A 23,085-nucleotide genomic window follows, 5' to 3' on the forward strand; every position below is an offset into this window, starting at 1 on the left:
GCCAAAATCTAAGTATGTCTGGAATTAGAACACCAGGCAAGAGCTGCATTTTCCTATACTATTACACATGAACATGATTACACAGATTTACATATTACATACACCAACAACCAGAATACATTTTTTTTTATTCAAATGAAATAGAACTGGGAACCAGAATCCCATTAATATGAATAAAAAAAATTCTGCTGCCACCTACTCAGCCAAGTTGTCAACTTTAGGTTCATTCAACAGCAACCACTGAAATGATTTTGCAAGACACTGTTACCACAAAAAGTTAAAAAATGGATTTCCTTTTGCTCATCTGCTTACCAGGATAGCCTTCCAGACTTTGCCTCACATTGCTCACAGTAGGATAAACCTTCATGGAGAAAAAAGTTGTTTTTAACAACGTAGCTTTAAATGTACATGAGATAAATTTTCAAACAACAACATCACCTTTAAAAAAAGCTTGTTCTCAATCTAATAAACCACTAAAAGCTTTTTTTTTTTTTTTTTCCCCCCCAGAATGAACAAAATTACACCGGAGTTTAAAAGTAACACCTAAAGGACATACCAAATGAATTGGAACATCACATTTAAGAAGAGCTGCCACACCACTGCCTGCAGCCACCAGGCTCTCCTGGAACTCCGAGCACAGCCATTTGGACCCATCAGCTCCCAGTGAACCAATGCTTGAGAACTGTCCTACAACAGGCCAAGACTCCTGTGCTGGTATTGGAGAAGCATGCTCTTTCAAAAGCTATTGAGGAAAATTAAAACATTGAGACATTCAATAAACAAAGGGGAGATGGTTTTAAATAAAAGAAAGGGAGCTTTAATTAGATATTAGGGGGAAGGAGGTTTGTTTGTTCGTTCATGGGGTTTTTTGTTTTTAACTGAGAAAGTGGTGAGGTGATGGAACAGGTTGCCCAGGGAGGTTGTAGATGTCTTGTCCCCAGAAGTTTTTAAGGCCAGGCTGGATGAGGCCCCATGGGTAATGTGATCTAGTGGCTGGTAGGGTTCTACCAGTGGAAGGGGGTTGGAGCCTGATGATCTGTGAGTTCCTTCCAACCTAAGCCATTCTATGATTCTATGATCTCCAAATAAACACACTGCTCTTTTAAGAAAAGATGAAATATCAACATTTTATCCAAAGGAATTAAAGCTATGAAACAAGAGTTTTGGAAGTTGTAATTACAGTCTTTTTACATTTGGCGATAGCGGATCTTAACATTCTTTTCATACCCTAAAGCCCAAGCTATAACGAGACAAAAACAGAACAATTAAAAAAAAAACAACTGTTTAGTTTTCTTTTCAAGTTGCTGTTAAACTGGGAATGGAATTTAAATGTCACATTAAAAACAGATGCATATAAGCACATACTAACATGTGGGTTGTAGAAACCTTTTTCCCCTCCTCTGTGGGGGGGCCTTATCACTAAAGGGCTTTAGTCAGTGTAGTGTTACCAGATATACCTTCATTGTTATTAATTAATCTTTTTAAATCACAGAAATATCTGCCATAAGAACATTTTTATCCTTTACAGCTTTTTTCTGTTTTATTTTGTTTTCACTCATTGTCTTACTAAGAAGAAAACCTATGCAGATATTGGACTCCTAGTCACAGAAGACTGGATTTTTATAGTGTCCAATTTTTTAAATGGCAATACAGGAAGCCATTTGAATGATGGCAAATCTTCACCTATTTGTAAGCAAATGACACTTCAGACTGCAAGCTGTCCTGGGTAATAGGGCTGAGGAATATGATGTGCAAGATCTACACTGTTGTAAGCTTATGCTTTTGCTAACTTAAACTATATCAACATGTAAGGGGTGGCTAATACAAAGATGTTAACAAAGATGATGGTAAATATTCAAAGGTTATATGCAAAGGAAAACTCACCAATGTCAATGCCTTGGCTAGAGAAGCTGGGGCAGTCTCCACTGAAGAGCAGTCTCCAAGAGATGCTGCCTCAGTGGTGGTCAGCCCTTAAATGAGGTCTTAGAGGAGGTGGAGTCAAGCTCCACACCTTCCAGGAGCACAGCTACATTACTCTCACCTGTGCTCCCATAGCTGACTCAGCTGATTAATCAGAGGTTCAGGCCGTGATTTCCCATACACAACATATTACAATATTGTTGTATAGCTGCAAAATTAGGAGGAACTAAAAAATGCTCTCAAATTACATTTACAGTTAAAATGATATCAATTTAAAAAGTTAACACTACCTTTCTGAGCCTAAGATGACCCCACTTCTCTTTATCAATACCTTGATATCGTCCAGGGGTAGAACCAAGCAGATACACTCTGCAGAAAGAAAAAATATATATATTTGTAACTTTACCACCCAACAGTGGAACAAATCAATGAGAAAAGCAACTTTAGGACCAGGAAGTAGAAGATAGTTCACATCATAGCAGAAAGCCATGCCTTATATTAGCATCAGAAACATTATACATGCATGTAGTGCTCTGTCTTAAAGAGAAAATGCCTATTCTTAACATAATCCTCACTGTAATATCCTTCGCATATATATTCCTTACACAAGAGGAATTATTACACAACTCAGACTCTTCTTCCAGTAATATTATGAAGCAAACATTTAACCCAGGCTGACTTAAAAGAAACTCTGCATCTCTGTCACTTAAGATCTCTGTCAAGTTTTCTCGAGTTCTTATCATTTCTTTAAACCAAATGTTTATAAAAGTAGAAGTTGATCAATTCAACATATTTGCATGAGAGATTCAAATGGATCTCAATATTAAAAATAAGAATGACAAAAAGGATATGCACACATACTGAAGTGATACGTTATTCAGACACAACAATGATTCAAAACTTCAAACTTAAAAAAAAACAACAAAACAGAGTGTTTGACACAAAACACAGAAATTAAGCTATTTAAGTAGAACTTTATAACTACAGGAGTAAATCTGCTTTGGACTACTTCATGTTCTTCAGTTTTCAGAATGAGCAGCTGCTGGATGTCAGCCTCAGCTGCCTATAGTTAGACTCATGTTAGAACACTTAAGTCTGAAATAAGATAATCTTACAGAACTGATCTATTGTCTAATAGCTCTTAATAGCAGAATCCTTAAGCTTGAGGGGGAGAGGGGAAGCATGCAAGTTATTATAAAAATAAGAAATACCTTGTCTCTGATAAATCATGTTCTCGAATCAGATCTATCCATTCCTTGAGCACAGGAGAACTGTATGCCATCAAGTAACTTATTAGGTCAGATTTAAAATTAGTTTCAGATTCACCAGCAGAATCAGATGATCCCTGAGGTAGCCTTGGATATAAAGGGCTTAGCCATATTCTAAAAAACAAAGCCACAAAAACAAGGACACCACACATTATCAAAAGGCTTAAGCGATTAAAGCAGATCTGAAGTTCCTAAAATAATATCTGACATATTTCCTTTACTGTGATGCTACTAACTCCAAAGCAACTTGACAGATTCATCCAGTTTTGTACTCAGTACCACAACACTAGTTATTTCTCTTGAAGACAACAAATTTGAACACATTTATCCATGCAGATGCTTATAGGTATCACTGTTCTGGAAAAGGCCAGACTCAGACATAAAGGTACTCCTCTAAAATGCATCAGAAATGCTCCAATGACTATGAGAACTACAGCCTTCATCTCTACGCATCCTGAACTCCACAAGGGAGGAGACTTAGCCTGCAACATAACAGACCTCCACACAAACACAAGAAGGATTTTCATTTATTTATCATCTCATCAGGCCAGCTGAGGTTAATATGGTCTAAATACTTATTATTTTCCAGTACAGATAAGACCCAAATGGTATCTTCTCAATTGTTTTTATTAGAAAGGGGTATCTATGCTCAGTTTAATTCACATTCACAAGGTGTTTCTCCTCTCACAAGACTCAATAGTGGAAACTAGGTGACTAAACTGCTTCAATGAATTTTAGATTCAATTTAGTACTTACATAGAGCCTGATTTTCAACATATTTACTGAAATTAGTGCTTAAAGACCAGAAGAGTTGTGTATCTAACACAACCAAGAAAACAGACTAACACAGAACAAGCTCATTAACTAATAGCAGGGAATTAAAAGACCTACTAGACATTGTTGCTTACCCCTGAGTTTTCTGGTGCCAGTCTTCAGCAATAAGATTAGATGTATGTATCACAACTCGAAGACCTTCTTCATATAATAGCAACATCATTTTCCTTGAAAATAGGATATATAATATGATTTGTTCCCAAGCACCTTGTGATGAACTTCCAGAAGCAACCAGGAATTCTAACAGAACACTTTATTTGCCATACTCTTTAAAATAAACTTACTCCTTTGCAGATATAAGATGTCCGCTTACATATTAAAAGTTCTACAAAACAATTAATTGATAAAAAAATACCGCACTGACCCGAAACCAAAGATCTTCACTATAAAGAACATAAGATCTGTTCTTAGCAGTTACTTGCCATCCCCATTCCCTTCATGACACTCCTACAATACCAAACTCAAGTTTTGCTTTGAAAAGACTAATAAATAAATCAATCAATCAGTAATTGTTTCCAGATTGCTCACATTACTTGCAAGAACAGAGTTGTAAATCAGTATTCTCACTAGTCTGCTAATAACTGATAAAGCCTGCAGTATAGCTTTGGTATTAAAGGATGAGTTATTAACAGCTAATGCCTACAGTTCATTGAGTCTAGTTGCACAATTGGCACATCTTACATTTACTTAATACTTCATTTGTTTCCTCAAAGGAGAAAAAAATCGGTCATTTATAAAAAGAAAATAAGAAAATAGCGATCATTCTACAAAAGTCAGTTTTGCAGCTTTCAAATAATTTGCAGAAACGTGAAATAGACACATATAAAACAAGATAGACATTACTTTCAAATTTGACCAATATGCATTAGGCGTTCCTTCAAAATTATGCCTTCACATACAATAATTTTTCTATTCTCTACATATTTTCAGACATTAAATACCAGTAACTTTGCGTCATCTTTAGAAAGGGAGCCTTCTGTTTTATAAATGTTACTTACGTATGGTGAGTTCCAAATGCAATATCCAGTTTGGCCTATAAAATGAAAGAATTGATCACTATAAATTAGTTAAAAATTCCCATTGTGTGATTCTAAGATGGAACGTTATCATTAAAGTGGGAAGGGTGCTACGTCTTCATTTTGTTTCATTTCACTGCTCTCTAGTGGACAGATCACAAAATACATTATTTTTTTCCCCTCAATTAACACATTTAATATTTTTCCCGGCCACTTTCTAGTAACTACACTAGTAAGTCTATCACACGGGACATGACATTCAGTTCTTGGTGTGTGTGTGAAAAGGAAGCATTATTTGTAAAATCAAGTTCGTTGTTAGCATATTTGAAATCTTCATCTTAAAAAATTAGTTGCTAGTCCTCTACTTAGCATTAACACCTAATAAGTACAGCACACAGCAGCACAGAAAACTTGGCCTTGAGAACTCACTAAGTATGGCATTAATACTGCAACTTCCAATAAGCTCATGTTTGCCAGACTGTCTGAGAAAAAAAATAAGATTTCAGTATCATGTTTTCAAAGAAGATATCCCACTTTCCAATGATGTAGCTCTCCTACTAAAATCCAGACCATTGGCAAGCTGCTATAACTACATCACTCACGCAGGCTGAAGCCAACTTTATGATGGAGACTATCTGTAATAACATTTTCTTCTTTAAAGACATATTCAAACTAAAAATAATTCTTTGATTAAACTTAACCTCACAGTGACACAAGTACTAAGTTCTGTGCTTTTGACAAACAGTACTTCCTTTTCAGCCATACTGAGAATTCAGTGCAATATGCTACTGGAGACAGCGGGCACCTCTTCTGTAAGCCAAGACATTTTTGAAGCCAGCTATTCTGTGCAAACTTGTGTGTAATTGCAGTAGGCTGCCACCTGCAACCTTTTAGACCATAGTTTACATGTTCCTATGGTCCTGGCAAGTACATTCCTTCAAGAAATCATAAGTTCTTGACTTCCCATAGAACGTGTTTCTCTTCTCACAAGAAGACTGAATAAGATAAATGACTTAAATTCAACTGAAGAGTAACACAAACGTCAGTTACCTGACAGAAGCTAATGTTCTCAAAAGGGCGTGCTTGTGCAAGCAGTTCAGCTTTGGATTCTCTCTTTTCACCATGAACTATCAGCAATGGCTTCTTCCTGAAATAAAACGAGATTACTAATTCAGATGATGCTTAAATAGTAATCAAACCACAACAGTTTTTGATGCAGCTATGACTTCTGGTCCCCAAATCCAATGACCTATTAGGAAGATGACACTATAGACTATACACTTTGCTAACTCAAAAAAGCATTAACTACCTCTTAATGGTTTCTTTAAGAGAAAGACAGAAAACAGGAAAAAAAACCATATAAGACCTGGATCTATAAGACAACGTTACTTTAAAGAGATGTGAAGAAGGCTAGGTCTACTCCAGCAACAGTTCCATGTTTACTTTCTAATAATCTGCTCTACTGAATTTTCAGTAAAATGCAAAATGAGAAGAAAATTCAGTGTCATCTGTGATGAACTGCCATTGTCAGAATGTCATTTAAAGGAATTAAGAGCTGCTTCCATGACATTATACAGCAACTCTAGCCATGACATATAATTCCAATCTCTTTTACACACTTCTTTCATGCTCATCCAACATAGAAATTCTTATTCTGTTTTCACATTTCATCTACTGCACTGCTGACTTGGCCTGCGATGGGGTGTCTTAAATATTACCTAATAAAAATCAAAACCAGCCATACTGAACTGTCACCATTTAACACTGTCTCATAAGAGGCAAGAAATCAGTTGAAAAATATAATGGAATAAGTGCGGAATATGCCTATGTGCACACAATTGAGAAACACTGGTTTATCATTCAATTATAAGATGAATTTACATGAACAGAGTAACTTGGAAATTGTATTATTTCATTTTTGTAAAGTAAACCTACCTGTATTCCTCAGGATACTGCCTCACGAGCCACGCCACATCTATACAGTAGTTAAACTTGTACATAAGAAGGAAAACAAGCTCATTAAAAAGAAGTAGCCGTCTGTCAGAATGATGGAGTACAGAAAAAAATGCTTTTTACATGAAGTTATTGTTCATTACCACTTACATTATACAAATGCATAATGATGCTCCATTGCACAACAGCAGTACAAAACTGCAATCAGCATGTTTTAACAACAGGTTCATTTTTCAATTTCAAGTGCTTTCTTCCACATCTCTTCATTCAAGAATAAATTTAAGTTAATCAAAAGCATGTAGTAGGATTCATAAAGTTTAGAATGCAGACAAAAATAATTACAGGCACATAATGTAAAAGCTGAAGTGCAGCGTGCCCTTTGCCACGTGGTTACACCAAGAAGAAAAGGAAAAGCTTTCATGCAATAACAAAAATCTCACGCCTAGATTGCAAAACACCTTCTGTTTTATCTTTCAGTTACATGAGGATGCATTTTTCAGTTGCACATTTCCAGAGCACAAGAGAGAAAGTTTTACATTTGCTTGAACTCTAAGCAGAACACAGGATCATATTCATTTTTTATTAAAACAATATACAGTTGAAAGCATTCAGAATTCTCTTAGTATTTTAATGAAACTCCCTGCTGAAATCAGATAGGTGGCAAAACGTGGATTATCACATACATGTTTAAGGATAGTAAGGGTAAATAAGCAAGCAATGGCAATTTGGCAAATAGGAAACTCACCTGAGCAGAAGACACAAGGGTCCCAAAAAGAGGAGACAAAATATCTATTAAAAACATTAAGACACAATTGAGTATAAAAAGCTTAAGTGAACCTTTTGAGTCTTGAACAGCACGATTACTACAAGTGCTAGATTCAGATACTGAATGTAACTGACAAGTTTACTGACAAGTCCCTCGTTTTGCTGTGAAACCTCCTATTAATGATCGGTTTTGATTTAGGCTTGTGATGCATGAGGTTTTCTGAATGTAGGGATGGTTACAGGCACAGGCTGCTTTTCACCCTTACATAAACTATTTTCAGTCACCCAGCACTCCCGAACCATCAGTGTCACACACTGCAGCCCATTCCACCTCTGACTTACGCTCACTTCAGTTGCCCTGATGTGTGACTGTGAACCCAAGCCACAGAAATTCACAAGCAGTATTGTGTCCTGTGTCAAGTAACAGTGACTTACTAGGTCCTAACTACTTGACACCATAAAGACAAGCACAAACAGGACCAGTTCCTACAATATTCACACTCAGACTATGAAACTTAATTTAAACCAAGGAATCTTTGCATTTTAAAAAACCAATAAATTACAATTAAGTGTCCTCTTGCACACAAGACTCTCCCACCCAAAAGCCTGCTCCTGTGAGATCCACTTGCTCACCTTTTATGTGCAGGGCTCCACAATTGTAGCTCTGCTCAATTCCCCTGACTTTTGTGAGGAAAAAACCAAAGGGGTTCCCTCCACTCAGCAAATCCCAGGTATCTTGGGGTTCACCAGGCGCTTCATTATAGTCCTCTGCTTTCTCAATCTTTGAACGCTCATCTTTGCAGTGACTCTGAAGTTGCTCTCTGGGTGCATCACACTTTTCTTCTTTCAGTGTTTCCTTGCAGACTCGCTTCCCCCGGTCTTCAGGCTCTTCATCGCTACTAGAAAGGCACCAACCCAAGTCCTCCTGGCCGGGCCTCTGCTTTTCGGCAGGAGGTGTTTGTGCATTGAGGTGCGTGTCACTGAACTTTAGCGGAGAAGCCTTCCTCTTGTGAGCGGCCCTCCTGGCCTCAGAGCAGGGGTACTGCGGCCCGCTCGCTTCACTGCGTGGGGCACTCAGCAGAGAGGACGTCGAGGGCTTTTCACTGTCAGAATTCTCTTCGGCGCTGTCTTCACTGCTGGACACAGTCCACCGCCCGTGGGCACCTTCCTGAAGCATGTTACTATAAACGAAAAAGAGACTAGTAGCCATGCACTTTGCTCTGCTCCAGGCTGTTTCCCTTCCCAGCCTCCGCTTGCCTGTTATAATGACCTCCACCCCCCAGATCTGACACGATCCTCATATGCAAAACAATAACGGGCTGCTCCCAAGAAACAAAGAAACGCAGGCTACAGAATCGGCTATCGAGGAGGAAGCAGCTGCACAGGGAAACCTGCACGTGAGAAACCAGCTCGAGCAAGGACACGCGCAGAGAAGCACTCAGAGAGCAGGAGGCAGGATCTGCATCACACAGCACTCCTCACACTGAACGCAGCCCGCACAACCACAGACAGCGAGAGCTCGGAACCGACCCGCCGCACCGCCATCCCCCGCCTTAACGCCGCCCTCGAGGCGGGCAGAGCCGCGGCCGGGCGGGGCGAGCAGCCTCAGCGCGCGGGAGCCGCGGCGGGCTGAAGTGAAGGGGCGCGAGATGCCGCTCGGACCGTCGCGCTGGGGCTCCAACTGCCGCTCCCACCCCTGGCGGCAGCAGCGATGACGGCATTACCACTGCCGGCCCTGGCCCGGCACACACCGCTACTCCGCAAACCCACCGCTCACCCCAGCGCCTCTTCGCGCCAGTCTGCGCCCGCCCCTTCCCGTTCCGGGAGGACGGCAGCTTCCCCAGGCGGCAGCGCTCGGGCTGCAGACCGAGTTCAGGAGGTGGGGAAGGTGGTGCCTCTTTCGCTCCGCCCCGCACAGCGGCGCCGTTGCCGGGCAGCCGCCGCCATGGGTTCGCTGCGGGAGCGCTGTGCCAGGGTGCGTGACGGGGCTGCTGTGGGAGGGGAGGAGGAGGCGGTGGCCCTGGGAAACGTGGCGTGCGGTGCGGGTGGGGAGCCCTTCCCAGCCTCACAGGGTGCTCGGGCAGCTCCCGTGTGCGTCGTAACCGGTGGAGCTGCCGCGTGTTACCGCGCTGAGCTAATGCGATAAGCTGGCATCGGACCCCGCGTTAACTCAGGGCGAGTGCGGTACTTGCTTAATGATTCCTTCAGCTCGGTGTTAATTACCGCCCTGTTAACGAGGTAACTGCACGGCGGCTGCAAGGAGGGCGTAGGGGGGGAAACAGGTGTAAAGTCTATCCAAGTCAGTCAGTCACGGGCTGCATCAAAGCGCGGTCCACCTAGCAGAGCGAGCTGCCCTAACATGGGGCTGTTGTGCCTCTGCTTTGCTCCAGGCTGCAGCTGCAGTAGCGAGTACCTGCTGTCGTCCTGTGGTGAAATCACCGAGTGCTGCTAGGAAACTGTCTGTGGCTCTTCCACTCGTTTCTGTCACTTTGTTAGTGCTTTTCTGTGGTTTTGAGGCCACCTGGAAGGAACAAACTCAGTGTAGTTTGGTTCTAGGAATCTGTACCGTATCTTCTGAGTTTGTTTTTTGGGGAAAAAAAACAACAAAACCTTTTGGAGGAAGGAAAAAAAATATTTTAAATAATAAAAACCCTCTAAGTGGACCAATCTTAGTCCCTCGGTTACCTTAATGGTAGTTGAAAATAGTTGTTACAGAGGTGGGACTGAGCTTCAGTATACGTATCTTTTAATCATTTAGTTCACTCAGCAAGTGCTTTTTTTATTTTTCCCATAACAGTTATTTTAAGTAAAAAACACTGTGTCAGATTTGTTGTTTTTAATGCAGCTCGCTTTGTTTCTGCAGGTTTTTGAAGTGTGTGATGAAGGTAACAAAGGCTATTTGGACAGAGAGGACTTTGAAGTTGCCGTAGTGATGTTGTTTGGTTATAAGCTGTCAGAGGTATGTATTTTTTTCTTTTACATTCTGAATATCCAGCCTACATAGATGTCTTGCTGTTGAGAACACCATTTACAGAATGGGCTGTACTGATTAGGGCAGATAGCTCTAGAAATGGTGAACAGAAACATCTACTGTTTCTTGAATTTTTTTTGTGTTTTTTATTTCAAAAGAATGCAATCCAGCCTTTCTTGCTGAGAAGTTATTCTGTAGACTCTGATGAGCAGGAGCATGCGCTGTATTTCATATCTGTGTGCCATATGAAACAAGTGATATACTGGGCTTGTTATTGGTCAAGATTCAAAGTCAAACTTGTCTTTTATTAGCGGTACACTCAGTTTCTTTACGTAGAGGGTTCATGAGACATGAGCAATCGCACGTACTACTAATAAACATGTATTCTCAAAAACATCTATTATTGGATTCTAATGAACGTCTTTTTTAGTCTTGACTTCTGTAATATAAATCTATAGCTGTATGAAATTCTCAAGTTGATCATAGATAACTTTTTGTATGTGATCAAATAACGTAATAATCATAGAAATGTTGTATTTAACTTTGAAAGGAGTAATCTGTTACATTTCAGCTATGAATAACTATTTTCTTGATTAGTTCTAGAGTCAGATCTAAAAATAATTTAGGTTACTAAAGTGAATCTTAACTGTGGAGTACCAAGTCTGCAAATGCACATTTTCCCCTTACCTGTCTTCCTGTATGTTTTTACACTTGTTTAAGAACTAGCTGTTCTTTTCTTACGTTCCCTGAACGTGTTTTTTTTTCCTCAGTAGGAATTCTGCAAGCATGATTAAGGCATTCAAACAAGAGCAGCTTCTGTGCATAAATCACTCTTGATTCCTTTTTGGGAAGAGAATAGAAGTGGAGAACTCCCAGGAAGAAGGGAGATGTAGGCTTAGTACTTTCTTCCTGGAAAGGTGCCACGTCACACCTGTTGAGTCTCTAGACAGTGCCGTGACCACCTGGCTGTGGATTATTCTGTCTGTGCAGCTGCACAAAAATTAATTGAAAACATTTGTTCCAGGAGTGATTCTGTCCTCTGGTGGTTTTGCTGTTTCCTTAAGTGGTCACAATTCCAGCAGCTGTTGCCCTTTATACAGCAATCACTTAACTGTGAAATACTAAAAGCAGGCAACAGCGGATGTATGTTACTTAAGTTATGGCAAAACCTTTTACTCAGCTACTCAACATACTAACCTAGTTTTTATTTCAGTAGGAGTGGCAATTATCTAACATCATCAGCTGCAATCAGTTGGTTGATTGCATTTTTGGTAATTTGTTGCAGCCTATTTTTGGTCATGTTTTTATTTATTCTATAAATTAAAAATTATGCTAACTTTACCCACAAGATGTCGCCAATGAACTCTTTACTGAAGGAAGTAGGACCTAAAAATTTGAATCCTGGTTTTTTTCTTGTTTTTTTTTTTTTTTTTTTTCCTTCTAAATCATTTGTTGCAGTTTAATAGAACTCTTATCTAAACATTGTTATTGTGTGTTTCTTCGAAGAGATTACGAGCTTTTTACTCTTGAAGTTAAACCTTCTGAGACAGGTAGCTAAGAATACATGGAAGTGTATTCCCCTTAAGTATTTTAACTGATCTGAAGCACTGTCATATTTCAGCACCCATTCAGCTAGCTAACTGCACGTTCAGACATTTTCAAATGAAAAGGTACGGCAGGAATAGTAGTCATGAAAACATTTTGTTTTCTCAGCTGAAGTTCCATTCCTGGTACTACACATAGGTCTAAGCAAAAGCATTCTCCACTTTGCCTAGGTGTTCAGTGGCCAAAAATCATCCAGTCTTTTCCCTGACCTAACTCTACATCCCTTCACATCAGAACACCTGTGGCTCAGCATCTGCTGCTGATCTAGATGCCAACAGCAGGGCACCTTGGCATCCAGAGTATGGAAGAGCAGTCTGAGCTCAGAGCTGCTTACAAATTCCAGCTGCTGTTTGGCACATCTTATTAAAGCATTCTAAAAAGAACTGCCTCAGCTATTTGCCCAACTCAGTCCGAAAAAAGCTTTGCAGGCCAAATGGGATATGTAGACTTAGGTTAACTGGTCACAGCATGTTTGGCATGTTCGTTCTCCAGAAGAGGCTGTACTTTGATTGCAGTAAAAGCTGCCAGCACCTTATCTCTTCCCATGTGAAATGTTTCAGTGCTGCAAGTATGTGCAGCCTTGTATTCTAGTAGCATAGGTGGAAGAGGTTGCATTCGTGAACACTTGGTCATGCTAAAAACCAAAATCAATACAGTCCAAAGGAGACCTCCCTGATTATTTTTTTTTAGATACACACTACCTTTTTATTCCTTAAAATTTCCAAGGTCCTTTTCCAGTAACCACTTTGTCAGTTCCAAATACCACTTTAGAAATTCAGTGTTATTGAATTTACCAGGTTGTTTAACTTTTTGACTTTGTACTATTAGTGAATCTTGGCAACGCACTAATAAATCAGAATTTTGGTAACATGCTAATCAACATCTGTCATTCCTTTGTTTCTATCAGAAAAATTGTGAGATAAGATCCTATTAAAAGACATTGAAGGATGTATATAGTATGAAAAATGAAAGGGGAAAGAGTTGGATTCAGGATAAGTTATCAAGCTGAATGACAGCACCACATGTTTTTGTTATTGTTTATTTATTTTTTAATTTACTGGTTTAGTCTGATTTACCAAATGAGTTTGATCAAAAATAGTTCGCTGGAAATACTCCAGCCTGAATGCTGAATCAGAAAATTCTTTCCTTGTTTACCGGGGAAAAAAATGTTGGAGGCTGACTCTTCAGAAATCTATTTTGCATGTTACTTTGTTTCTGTGTAGCTGATCTCCAAACTGCATGAATTTAACCAAGGAAGAGTGTGTGGGTGTTTGGTTTTTTTTTTATATAAAATTAAAATCAGATATTTTGTGCTTAAATAGCATAGGTTATGATACTGTAGTATAATATGCACTATTATAAGATCAGTATTTAGTGAAGACACTTATTATTGATATAATTTGGACATCATGCAGAGTTCAGACTTATCACTTCTGTAGGAAACCACTGTGTTATATCTTCTCTGTTCCAGGTGGAGGTGGATTCGATAATGTCTTCTGTGAGACCAGAAAATTCAGGTAATGTACAAACATCAATCAGTCAATGACCTCCACTCCTTTCTCATTCATTAACTTACAAATAAATAAAATCAGAAGCTTGGTCTCTAAAGAGTTTTGAGAAACTTGATGCAGATTAATGATAAATGAGCCGACCGTAACTATTAAAGAGGATTATAGGATTTCATTGAGTTTTTGAATATTTCTAGTGCTTTTATGATAAATTTAGCTTGGAATTCACTTTTGAACTTTTTCTTGCTTCTCAGAGTAGCATTTCTTAATATCATACGGATCAGTGATAAAGTAATTAGAAAATGTTGGTGTTTAAGCTGATAAGTATTGAGAAAGATTTTCATTAAAAACATTTTTTTCTTTTGATACCATTTCACTGTTCCCCCCCATCCCATTTGCCATGCAGTCCCACTTGTATCAATACATTTGAAGGGCACTGTAAAGGCTGTCTGTTTATTCTAACTATGATGCCTGTGTTCATTAAGCCCTATCCTTAAAAAGATTTTACTTCTTCCCTCCTTCCTAAGATAAAATCTGTGTATTAATGCCTGAGTGAAAATTAGTGAATGAATGTATGAAAATAGACTACGAATCTCTCAATATCTGATGGTACGAGTATTTTTTTTTACGGTGACCTTTTTGTGTGTTGAGATCCATTTGCAACCCTTTCAGAAGCTCACAAATTGCCAACTCTCACAATCAATGAATAGGTGGCACTCTATTGTAGGAGTCATTCTATAAAATGATGAATGTATACTGTAATTTTCTGGGCTCACATGTTACTTTGAAATACCCTGAAAGAGAGAAAAATAAATAGATGGAAATGTTATATTGCTTTTTTATGGTTTCATTTTCTTATTTATCCAGTTGAATGGAAAGCTGTTCATGCAGACAAGTTCAGTGTGTTTTGGCAACCTCTGTTATTAAGTAAATTGTGCACGTAAAGAGCCTAGCAGTTGAAATCAACACGTCTTTGTAATTCAGGGAATTGAGATTATAGTCGTTCTCAATGTATGATTTTTCAAGACGAAATGAGGAAAGAAGCACCAGAAATCTGTAAGCTTGAAGCCTAAGATTTGAATTGGGACAGCAGGTGGAGCTGAAGGAGCTGTGCTTTTGAATCACTGCAGAAAGAATGGAGTGTGAATGAATCAAAAGAAAGAGAAGTGCAGAGCTTTTGTTACATTATTTGATAATGAAAAACATTCCTGCCAGATACTGCCACGTTTTGCAGAAAATTCCACTGTTAAAAATGAGCATAAAGCATATGTTAGAGAGCATGAGGAAGACTCTTTGAGTTGATGTGCACTCTCTGCCAAAATAAATTGTATCTGCTGTAATCTTTCTATCAGAAATTTTGCATATTTCATGAGAAGGCCTGAAGTTTTGGGGGTGCATTTTTATTTCTTAATTTTAGGGTTTTGTTTGATTTTACCATAAGTGCTCAGTTAAAACAGAGCTTGTAAATGAGATGGGCATCTTAATTTATTTCATTTTTCCATTCATTAAAAAGATAATTGTACAGGTAAAGATTTTCATATAGATCACTGGAAAAATAACAGATTCACATTTAAGCTTAATAGTACTGTGAATCTAATAGGAATCTGTATCTGATTATTTCAGAGTTCTGTCCCTGCTGGGAATGGTGCCAGATACGTTGTTTATGCAGCATCTATGGATCTTTATCCTTGGCACGAAAGTTCTATTGACTTAGAAATGTCCACATTTCATTCCAGCACAAAGGAAGATGAGATGGCAAATAACTTGGAAGAAAAAATAGAAAGAAACTGATGCATTATTTTCAAGTATAGAAAATACATGAGAAAATATAAAAGATAGCGAAATATTTGCATGAGCAAACTTTGAAGAACTTTATTTTTTCTTTTCCATTTATATGTATAATTCAAATGATTCACAATTATTAGACAATCATACAAATTTTTAAGGAGGGAGGAAAGTAAAACAGATTTTTTTCAGGGAGATTTATCTAAACTTCCAATTTTTCTAGGTATATTATTTGAAAAGTTTTTAAGTCTCATGAGTGCAAAGAAATCTGCACAACGATATGGTGATGAAACAAGAGAAATATTCACGGCTTTTGACGTGCAAGGTAAGCTTCTTCTCCTACATATTTTGAATATTAATTCTTAAACAATGAGGTAAAGCAGAACACCTGAAGGAAACAAGAGATTAAGATGAGATGCCATGAATGCTGTCACATGAAGTAAAAAGCTGTAAGTAATTACTGTAAGTAATTCAGAGACAGTAGACTGCAACATTCTATTTAGTAGCTCTAGATAGTCTGTCGTACTGCGAGCTACTACAAGATGAATCTCTAAGCTATTCACCCTACCTACTAATTCTCACTGCCTTGGGTGCCCCAACCCTGGAGACTTTCAAGGCAAGTCTGGATCAGGCCCTGGGTTACCTGATGTAGCTGTGGTGTCTCTGTTCATTGCAGGAGAGTTGAACTAAATGGCCTTTAAAGGTCCCTTCCAACTCTAAGGATTCGGTGATTATTCCCATTACTTCTAGCCATGTGTCTCTACTCATTTATTTGTGCCATGTATTTTAGAGATTTGTCTTTGGTGGCTGTAGATTTCATTTATTTATTTATTTATTTTACGTCTCATAATAGATGAAGGAATGGAAACCAAAGTAATGTGAATTTTCTCTTGTATTCTTTGTGAATAAGATGTAGGGATTCTTTCTTGCTAGAAAACAAAGAATTCCTTCTATAAAACAAAGGGTGTCTCCCATCACCAAGTTCATCAAGAGGCCCTCTTTAAACAGACATTGAGACTTATCTTTTCTGATTTCTTCCTGACCTGAGATAGGATTTTGGCCCTTGAAATCAGTGAAAGTGAAACATATGGTAGATCAGATGTTGGGATGATCAGATAAGCATCCACTGCAGCTTTTTGCTCTGAACTAAAAGTAGCTTTTGAAGTGTTATTTTTAGTGAGTTATTTCAAAGGACTTAACTGTTTCAAGCACCGAGCTTTTGTTTGTCTTGCTATTTGCTGCACGCCATCTGTGATAGCCTGGTTTGAAATGTTTTATTTTCTAGCTGGATCTGGAACCTAACTGACTGATCAATTGATATCACACTGATGTGTTTCAGGATCTTCAACAGTATTAAAGTTTTTCTATGGAAGAAAGTTTTTCTGGAACATAATGCTTATAGTAGCAAAGATGTGAATGGAAATGATAGATGTGGAATGTAATGTCGCATGTTTTAGAATATACATTTTCAAATCTCACAAGTCTGAAATTTTCAACTCAAAATGTCTACTTTTAAAATAAAAAAAAAAAAATGAGAGAGTTGTGGATGTTATAGACAGTACTTTTGAATAGAGGCTACAGTGGTGCAAAGGAGCCATTGGATAGAGATAAATATATGCTCATTCCATATAACATAGTCATTCTAAAATATTTTGCAATAAAAATAATTTAGTATATAATCATTTCAGAACTGTGAATTGATTAACTGTATACAAACATAATTGTATGATGAAGTTTTATATATTTTTGTATTTTTTTTCTCTTGTCTAATCGTGAATAAAAGATAGAGGATTCTTGACTTTTGAAGACTTTAAGAAAACCTTCAATTCTGTTCTTCCAAAATTATCTGAAAGAATCATAATTGAAGCCTTCAGGTAAGACTAGTAGAGAAATCCTTATTCGATCTGAATAGCAGTCTTTCCTTTGTATATATTTCAGTTAATCGAAGTGATTACATTCTACTGTACAACTGAGGATACAATCTTCAGCCTATTATTGTGTCAATGTCTTTAATAACGAATACTAAAAATACAAACAGTTTGCATGTAAATAATATGAGAATAACGCAAATGTAGTGTAAATAATACATAAAATATAATACATATAATTACATATAACGCAATAATATTATTAAATATAGAAAGTAAATTGTTAATCAAACTGTTTCTCAGGAAGTCTATAATTATTTACTCTTAAGTATTCCTCCTGTAATCACAAAATCTTCATTCATGAGCTTTAGAATTAAAATTAGTCCACTAATGAGATCTTTCATGAGGTGAAATTTTGCTGAGAAGTGAAAGGATCAAATTTTGAGTGTGATTTATGGATTATTTAAAAAATAAATAGCACTTGCAAGTAAATATTATTTCAAAAGTATTTTGGAATACAGTGTGTTCCAAAGAATAAAACTTTCTCTTTTTGTGACACAAATGACTTGTTTGGAAGTATCTCAGCCATTGGAAGAGCTCTTTCAGTTTTGGAGGTACGGCATTAAGATTAGGTAGCTTTTTATTTGTTTTTTAACGTCCTCATGCATATCTGTTAGCCTGTGTGTAGTTTTCAAGCATATAGTTGTATGATGCATGTTGCCCTTTGTTTGAAAAAAACATTTGTGAGGGCTGAATGATTTATTTCGTTTGGTAGAGCACATATAAACAAGTGTCTTCATGTTACTCATTAATAACAACAAAATCATAGCGCATCATATAATGAGGAATGAGATTGTAGACAGTTCAAGCCTGAACTTCATAAAACATGCAATGTATTAGGTGGAAATAATCTCAAAGGTATGATGTATATTTTCTTTAAAACCAAGTGTTTCTGCAACTGCTTTTTGGTACATTGCCGAGAAATGAACAGGCATTGAGTAGCTTGAGTGCCTTTTAGTGTTTTACTTTAAGAACTTTTATGAAGGCCATAATAACTAATATTTTCATGAAGTGATTAGAAACTTTTTCTTGAATATTAAGGCTCTTTCTATTAGAAAATCAAATATAGTTCTTGTTAATGCTTTGTGTTTAATATATTCTTTTCATTATTTTTCTTCTGTGAAGAAATGTCAAATGAGTTCAGACATAGCTTCATATTGTAATACAGCTCTGAAAAGCTGTGGTCCTTCTTTCTGTGAATGGAATTTCCCAATTTAAAATTTCCAGTCACAATCAGTTTATTAAATATAGGGAAGTTCAATCGTTGTTGTGCTTTTGGAACCTGATGGGAACACAACTTCCTCTTTAATTTCATCTGAAATGAATGTAATTTGTATACTGTGAACACTCTGTGATGCAACCAGTAAGGAGGAATTTTGAGAAAATATTTAATAGTTACATTTCAGAGCTTTATGAAATTCTTGAAGGAAAAGTGTTTTTTCTGTTTGTTTATAAAACTTTTACTTTAATTGACATGCCATCTACAAGCCATGTCAGTTACTGATGGAAGGTTCCATGTATTATTTTCCTACATTTTAAATGAAATGAAATTTTCGAGTGTAAACTAAGTCTGTGGCTGATGTCACAAGGATTTAAAGGATATGAGAAAGAGGTGAAAGATGTGTAATACTTCACTTCTCCTCATACCACACAGAGCAGGGAATTAATTTCTCCTAGGGTGTGATTCTCAACACATACTTTGTCATAAAAATGAAAGCAGGGGTATTTTAGCTATGCAGGACTCAGGAAGGGGCCAACATCAGTAACAGGTTGCTATTAAGGAAGAAGAATCCCACTGAATTTGTTCAGGCCAAGCAGATTTGATTTATACGTATCCAAAATGCTCATGATGAGGAATCCATACATCTTATACTGATTTTAATGAATGTAAGGCTTGAAAATGAAATGCTTGTATTTATCATTCGTATGTTTTATGAATACTAAAACAGTCTTAAAACTTGTTTATATAACATAATAAAAAGCTAAAGAATAATGGATTATTTTCCTGTCTTACCTGTTTAACTGTTAATTTGAAATCTTGTTATGGCTAAAAGAAGAGATGCCAGATACACAAAGCCAAATGTTATTGTTAATAAACTGAAAACTTAGCAGTCCAATGAAATAAAAGTTGCTAACATAAATCTAAAAATTACATAAAAATAATACAGAATACTGTATAACAGAGAAGTCTCAGTAATAAAGTTAAATACATCACATGCACTTCGTAATATCTTCTCCTTTCTGGTGTTATTCCAAGTATTTCACTACCCTTCTCAGTCCTGCTGTCACAGGCTCCAGGTGGACAGGGTTGAGTGAATTGCCATTGTCCTGTCTTCTTCACTTGGAAGAGTTTAAAATTCATGCGGATGAGTTTTTTTCTCTCACTCTTACCATCCAGTTATGGTCCTTTTAATACATCTGCTGACATACTTTATGCATTTCCCCTTTCTTCATTGGTCTGCAGACCCATGTTGTATTCAGATTTATTATATGTGGCACATATTATGTTTTAGATACTTGTTCTTTGCTCCCTTTATCATCTGTAGTGCTGGATTTGTACAGCCCTGTGTCTGCATTTCTCTGACTCTTAGTGAGTTGTTTATAGTCATGGTCCTCCAGTGTTAGCCTGTGCCCTGTATCTTAACATTCTATGCTGTGCTCTTCTGCTCTGAGTAATGTGTCTTATGTTGGAAGGTCTCTGCTGTGAAACTGGGTTGGTATTTCTCTACATCATTATTGTAAGCTTATAAATATTTAATTTTACATAGTTTGAAATAGTTTGAAGTAACAAGAGTTTATGTTTGTGCTGTATAAACACGAGAAGAACAAATTACGTATACTATCCTGATCCTTAAAAGAACTGATGTTAAAGCGAGTAAAAAGCTTCAAGCAGGTCAGGCAAACTCAGACAATGTCAGAAGTCAGTCTTCAGGCTGTGTGAACTCACTACATGAGTTTGTGACCTGTTACTGTGCTGTATTTACTGGAATGCTGGGCTATGAGATATACAGTTAGCGCCTCTGCTTTATTTCAACACTGTATAATGTTAAAAAATGTAGTGAATTAATATGACTTGGTAATTGAGTTTCAGGTTGGGATGACAAGTGCTCTATTTTATGGAAAACACAAAAGGTAATTCCAATCAGTAGTATTTCTAAGAATAGTAAGTGGCCTTGGTTGTTGGTGTTGCTTTTTTTTTTTTTTTTTTAATTGAAATGGGAATAGGGCTAAATATATTTTCATCTCTTACTGATAAAATAGTATTTAATGTGGGCATTATTTCTCCTGACAGTTTTCTTACAAATTTCAGTAATATACTGCAGTCGTTTCTGAAGTTTTACAAAGTGTGGGTGAATTTTCAGTTTATCTTGATTTTATTAACTGATTGTAATCTTGCATCAATTTTAAATTAACAATAGTGTAATGTTTCTCGGTTTTGAGCTAATACTGCATTTCTATTGGACTTAATTCTCATGTGCCCAGTATTCCCTTCATTAAAGCGCCATTGTACCATGAAAACTCAACATTCTTTGTTGAGCTGCAGAAATACCTGCTAAGGTAAATGGTGTGGTGATGTGTGATGATTCTTTCATATTGGAGCTCTTTTTGAAGCTTAACAGAGAAAAGAATTTCTTTATAATAACGCTGTTGTTGTGCATTTAGCAGTGTTGATATGAAATGTGACACATCCTTTGAAGTAATAATTTGTGATAAATTACTGTCTGAAAGTGAGCATGTTGTCTTTTAAAACAAGACTCAAATTCTAGAAAAAATATTTAAGTAATGTCAATATGAATTAGAATTATACAGCATTATTAATTGCAACTGATAAGAAAATATTTGTCTTAGGTGTATCATCTGTTTAGAGAAAATGTTTGCATGGTAATTCCTGACTATGATAATGGAAGTGGTAACAGAAATGAGCTGAAAACCAATCGCTTGTGAATGTGAGTGAGTCTCTAAATGATGAAAAATGTCCTAAAGCCCAGAAATGGACAGAAAAGTCTCATTCAGTTTTTAGAGCTAGCAAACATAAATTGGATCTTAAGGAAGAAATGAAGGCATTCATGATCAGTGTTTTACACTGCTATATTCTTAGATTGATAGAATGATACGCTAGAGGTATACTAGTACTCTTATATGTATTGGTACTTTCCATAAAAAAAATATAATAAAATGACCTAATTGTCTTGTTTTTCATTCATGTAATTATCTAATAATGAAAAAAAATAACCTGGTTTTCAGAGCAGCCCCATGGAGGAAATCTTATGCTCTTTTATGCAAGTTTGATTTACAGACATATACTGCAGAGCACAGTGAATATGAAACATTCATTTTCCTATGGCTAGTTGCCATGGAAACATAGTACACAGTACAATGTCATTCCAGCTCTGGTGATGCCTGCAGTAGTTTATTCCTTTGTTGTTCTTGTTTCTTAAGCAACTGTCTTGCAGCCTTTCATATTATCACACATCGCCTATACCTGTCTTTTTCTTTATGTCTTGAGAGCCATCTCTACTAGAAAATAAGGTTTTTTTTGGTCTACCCCTGCATATCTGTATGTGGACTTTATTTTTATTCAGTTCATTGGTTAAAAGCTTGTTCCACACCCACAACTAATTAACTATTGCTTTAGAACTTGTAAAAGAAGATGGTAAGCTAGACTGATGATCAAGGTGTAAAAGACCTGGCTCTGCATCTTTGTAGTCTTTTATCACAGAGTGGAGTTAAGATGACTTTTCTATAATCAGTATGTCATTCCTGGAAGACATGAAGTAAAAATAAGCCACCAGATTCTCTTGCCTGTCCTTTTCTGGTATTTGTGGAGTGAAGGCAATCCAACAGCTGTCATATAGAGCTGGATCTGAAAGGAGAAAAAATAATCGAAAGATGTTGTCTTATATCTCTCATTCAGAAGAACAGGGTTTAAAGGATAAGACCTAATATTTATAACAGCACAGCAGTGGTGTGTGTTTGTGTGCAGAAATTTCGGTCTGTAAGTAACTATTAGAATGAAGAGAAATGCTCATCTCAGGAAGGAAAGTTACTTTATACAAAACCATTCATTTAATTTTTCTCTTAAGCATTTTTCTTGGACTATATTTGATCTGCTTGTCTACGTCATAGAGTTTCTCCTTTACAGGATGCAAAAGTCTGCTTTCCCAATTCTGTATTTCTGAATGGGCTAACTAAAGCAGAAGAGAGCCTAAAAGTAGATATATATGTTGGGTAATTATTAATAATGTGTTTTGATTTGTATTCTTATCTATAAACAACATCATAAACAACCAGTTCTGTAATGCTAGTTGAACCTGGCAAGCAGCTAAGCACCCACTCAGTGATTCTCTTGTTCTCCTTGCAGTGGGATGGGGCAAAGAATTAGGGGAGCAAAACTGAAAAAAAGCTTGTTTGTTGAGATAATGACATTTTAATGAGTGAAGGAAAGCTGTGCCTGCAAGCAGAGCAGAATAAGGCTCTGCTTCCTACCAGCAGGCACATTGAAAGTAGGGCCTCAGCATATTTAATAGCTAC

The 23,085-nt window shown here is 37.1% G+C and overlaps 2 protein-coding genes across 5 annotated transcripts in view; one reads left to right on the forward strand and one right to left on the reverse strand.

Moving 5' to 3' along the window:
* Positions 1 to 9,658, reverse strand: part of TDP1 (tyrosyl-DNA phosphodiesterase 1) — a 34,736-nt gene extending 25,078 nt beyond the window's left edge. The window contains exons 1-11 of the mRNA XM_072338881.1: positions 9,534 to 9,658; positions 8,390 to 8,937; positions 7,737 to 7,780; positions 6,974 to 7,029; positions 6,089 to 6,185; positions 5,021 to 5,055; positions 4,097 to 4,189; positions 3,132 to 3,302; positions 2,211 to 2,289; positions 557 to 742; positions 313 to 361 (exon numbers count right to left, since the gene is read on the reverse strand). Of these exons, the coding sequence (XP_072194982.1) occupies positions 313 to 361; positions 557 to 742; positions 2,211 to 2,289; positions 3,132 to 3,302; positions 4,097 to 4,189; positions 5,021 to 5,055; positions 6,089 to 6,185; positions 6,974 to 7,029; positions 7,737 to 7,780; positions 8,390 to 8,933 (1,354 nt within the window). The 5' untranslated portion in view covers positions 8,934 to 8,937; positions 9,534 to 9,658. The remainder of the gene's footprint in view (positions 1 to 312; positions 362 to 556; positions 743 to 2,210; positions 2,290 to 3,131; positions 3,303 to 4,096; positions 4,190 to 5,020; positions 5,056 to 6,088; positions 6,186 to 6,973; positions 7,030 to 7,736; positions 7,781 to 8,389; positions 8,938 to 9,533) is intronic.
* The window catches only part of EFCAB11 (EF-hand calcium binding domain 11), a 65,649-nt gene continuing 51,917 nt past the window's right edge, over positions 9,354 to 23,085 (forward strand). For 2 of the 4 annotated variants that reach the window (XR_011903834.1, XM_072338883.1), the window contains exons 1-5: positions 9,568 to 9,731; positions 10,620 to 10,715; positions 13,804 to 13,849; positions 15,849 to 15,950; positions 17,409 to 17,499. Coding sequence is in view for 3 of the 4 variants with exons in the window: in XM_072338883.1 (XP_072194984.1) it covers positions 9,702 to 9,731; positions 10,620 to 10,715; positions 13,804 to 13,849; positions 15,849 to 15,950; positions 17,409 to 17,499 (365 nt within the window). In the remaining variant the exon portion in view is untranslated. Of the gene's footprint in view, positions 9,995 to 10,619; positions 10,716 to 13,803; positions 13,850 to 15,848; positions 15,951 to 17,408; positions 17,500 to 23,085 lie in introns of all 4 variants that reach the window. The other 2 variants (XM_072338882.1, XM_072338884.1) reach the window with 2 other exon arrangements.

This window comes from Excalfactoria chinensis, chromosome 5 (assembly GCF_039878825.1).
Source record: "Excalfactoria chinensis isolate bCotChi1 chromosome 5, bCotChi1.hap2, whole genome shotgun sequence".
Classification (NCBI taxonomy): Eukaryota; Metazoa; Chordata; class Aves; order Galliformes; family Phasianidae; genus Excalfactoria; species Excalfactoria chinensis.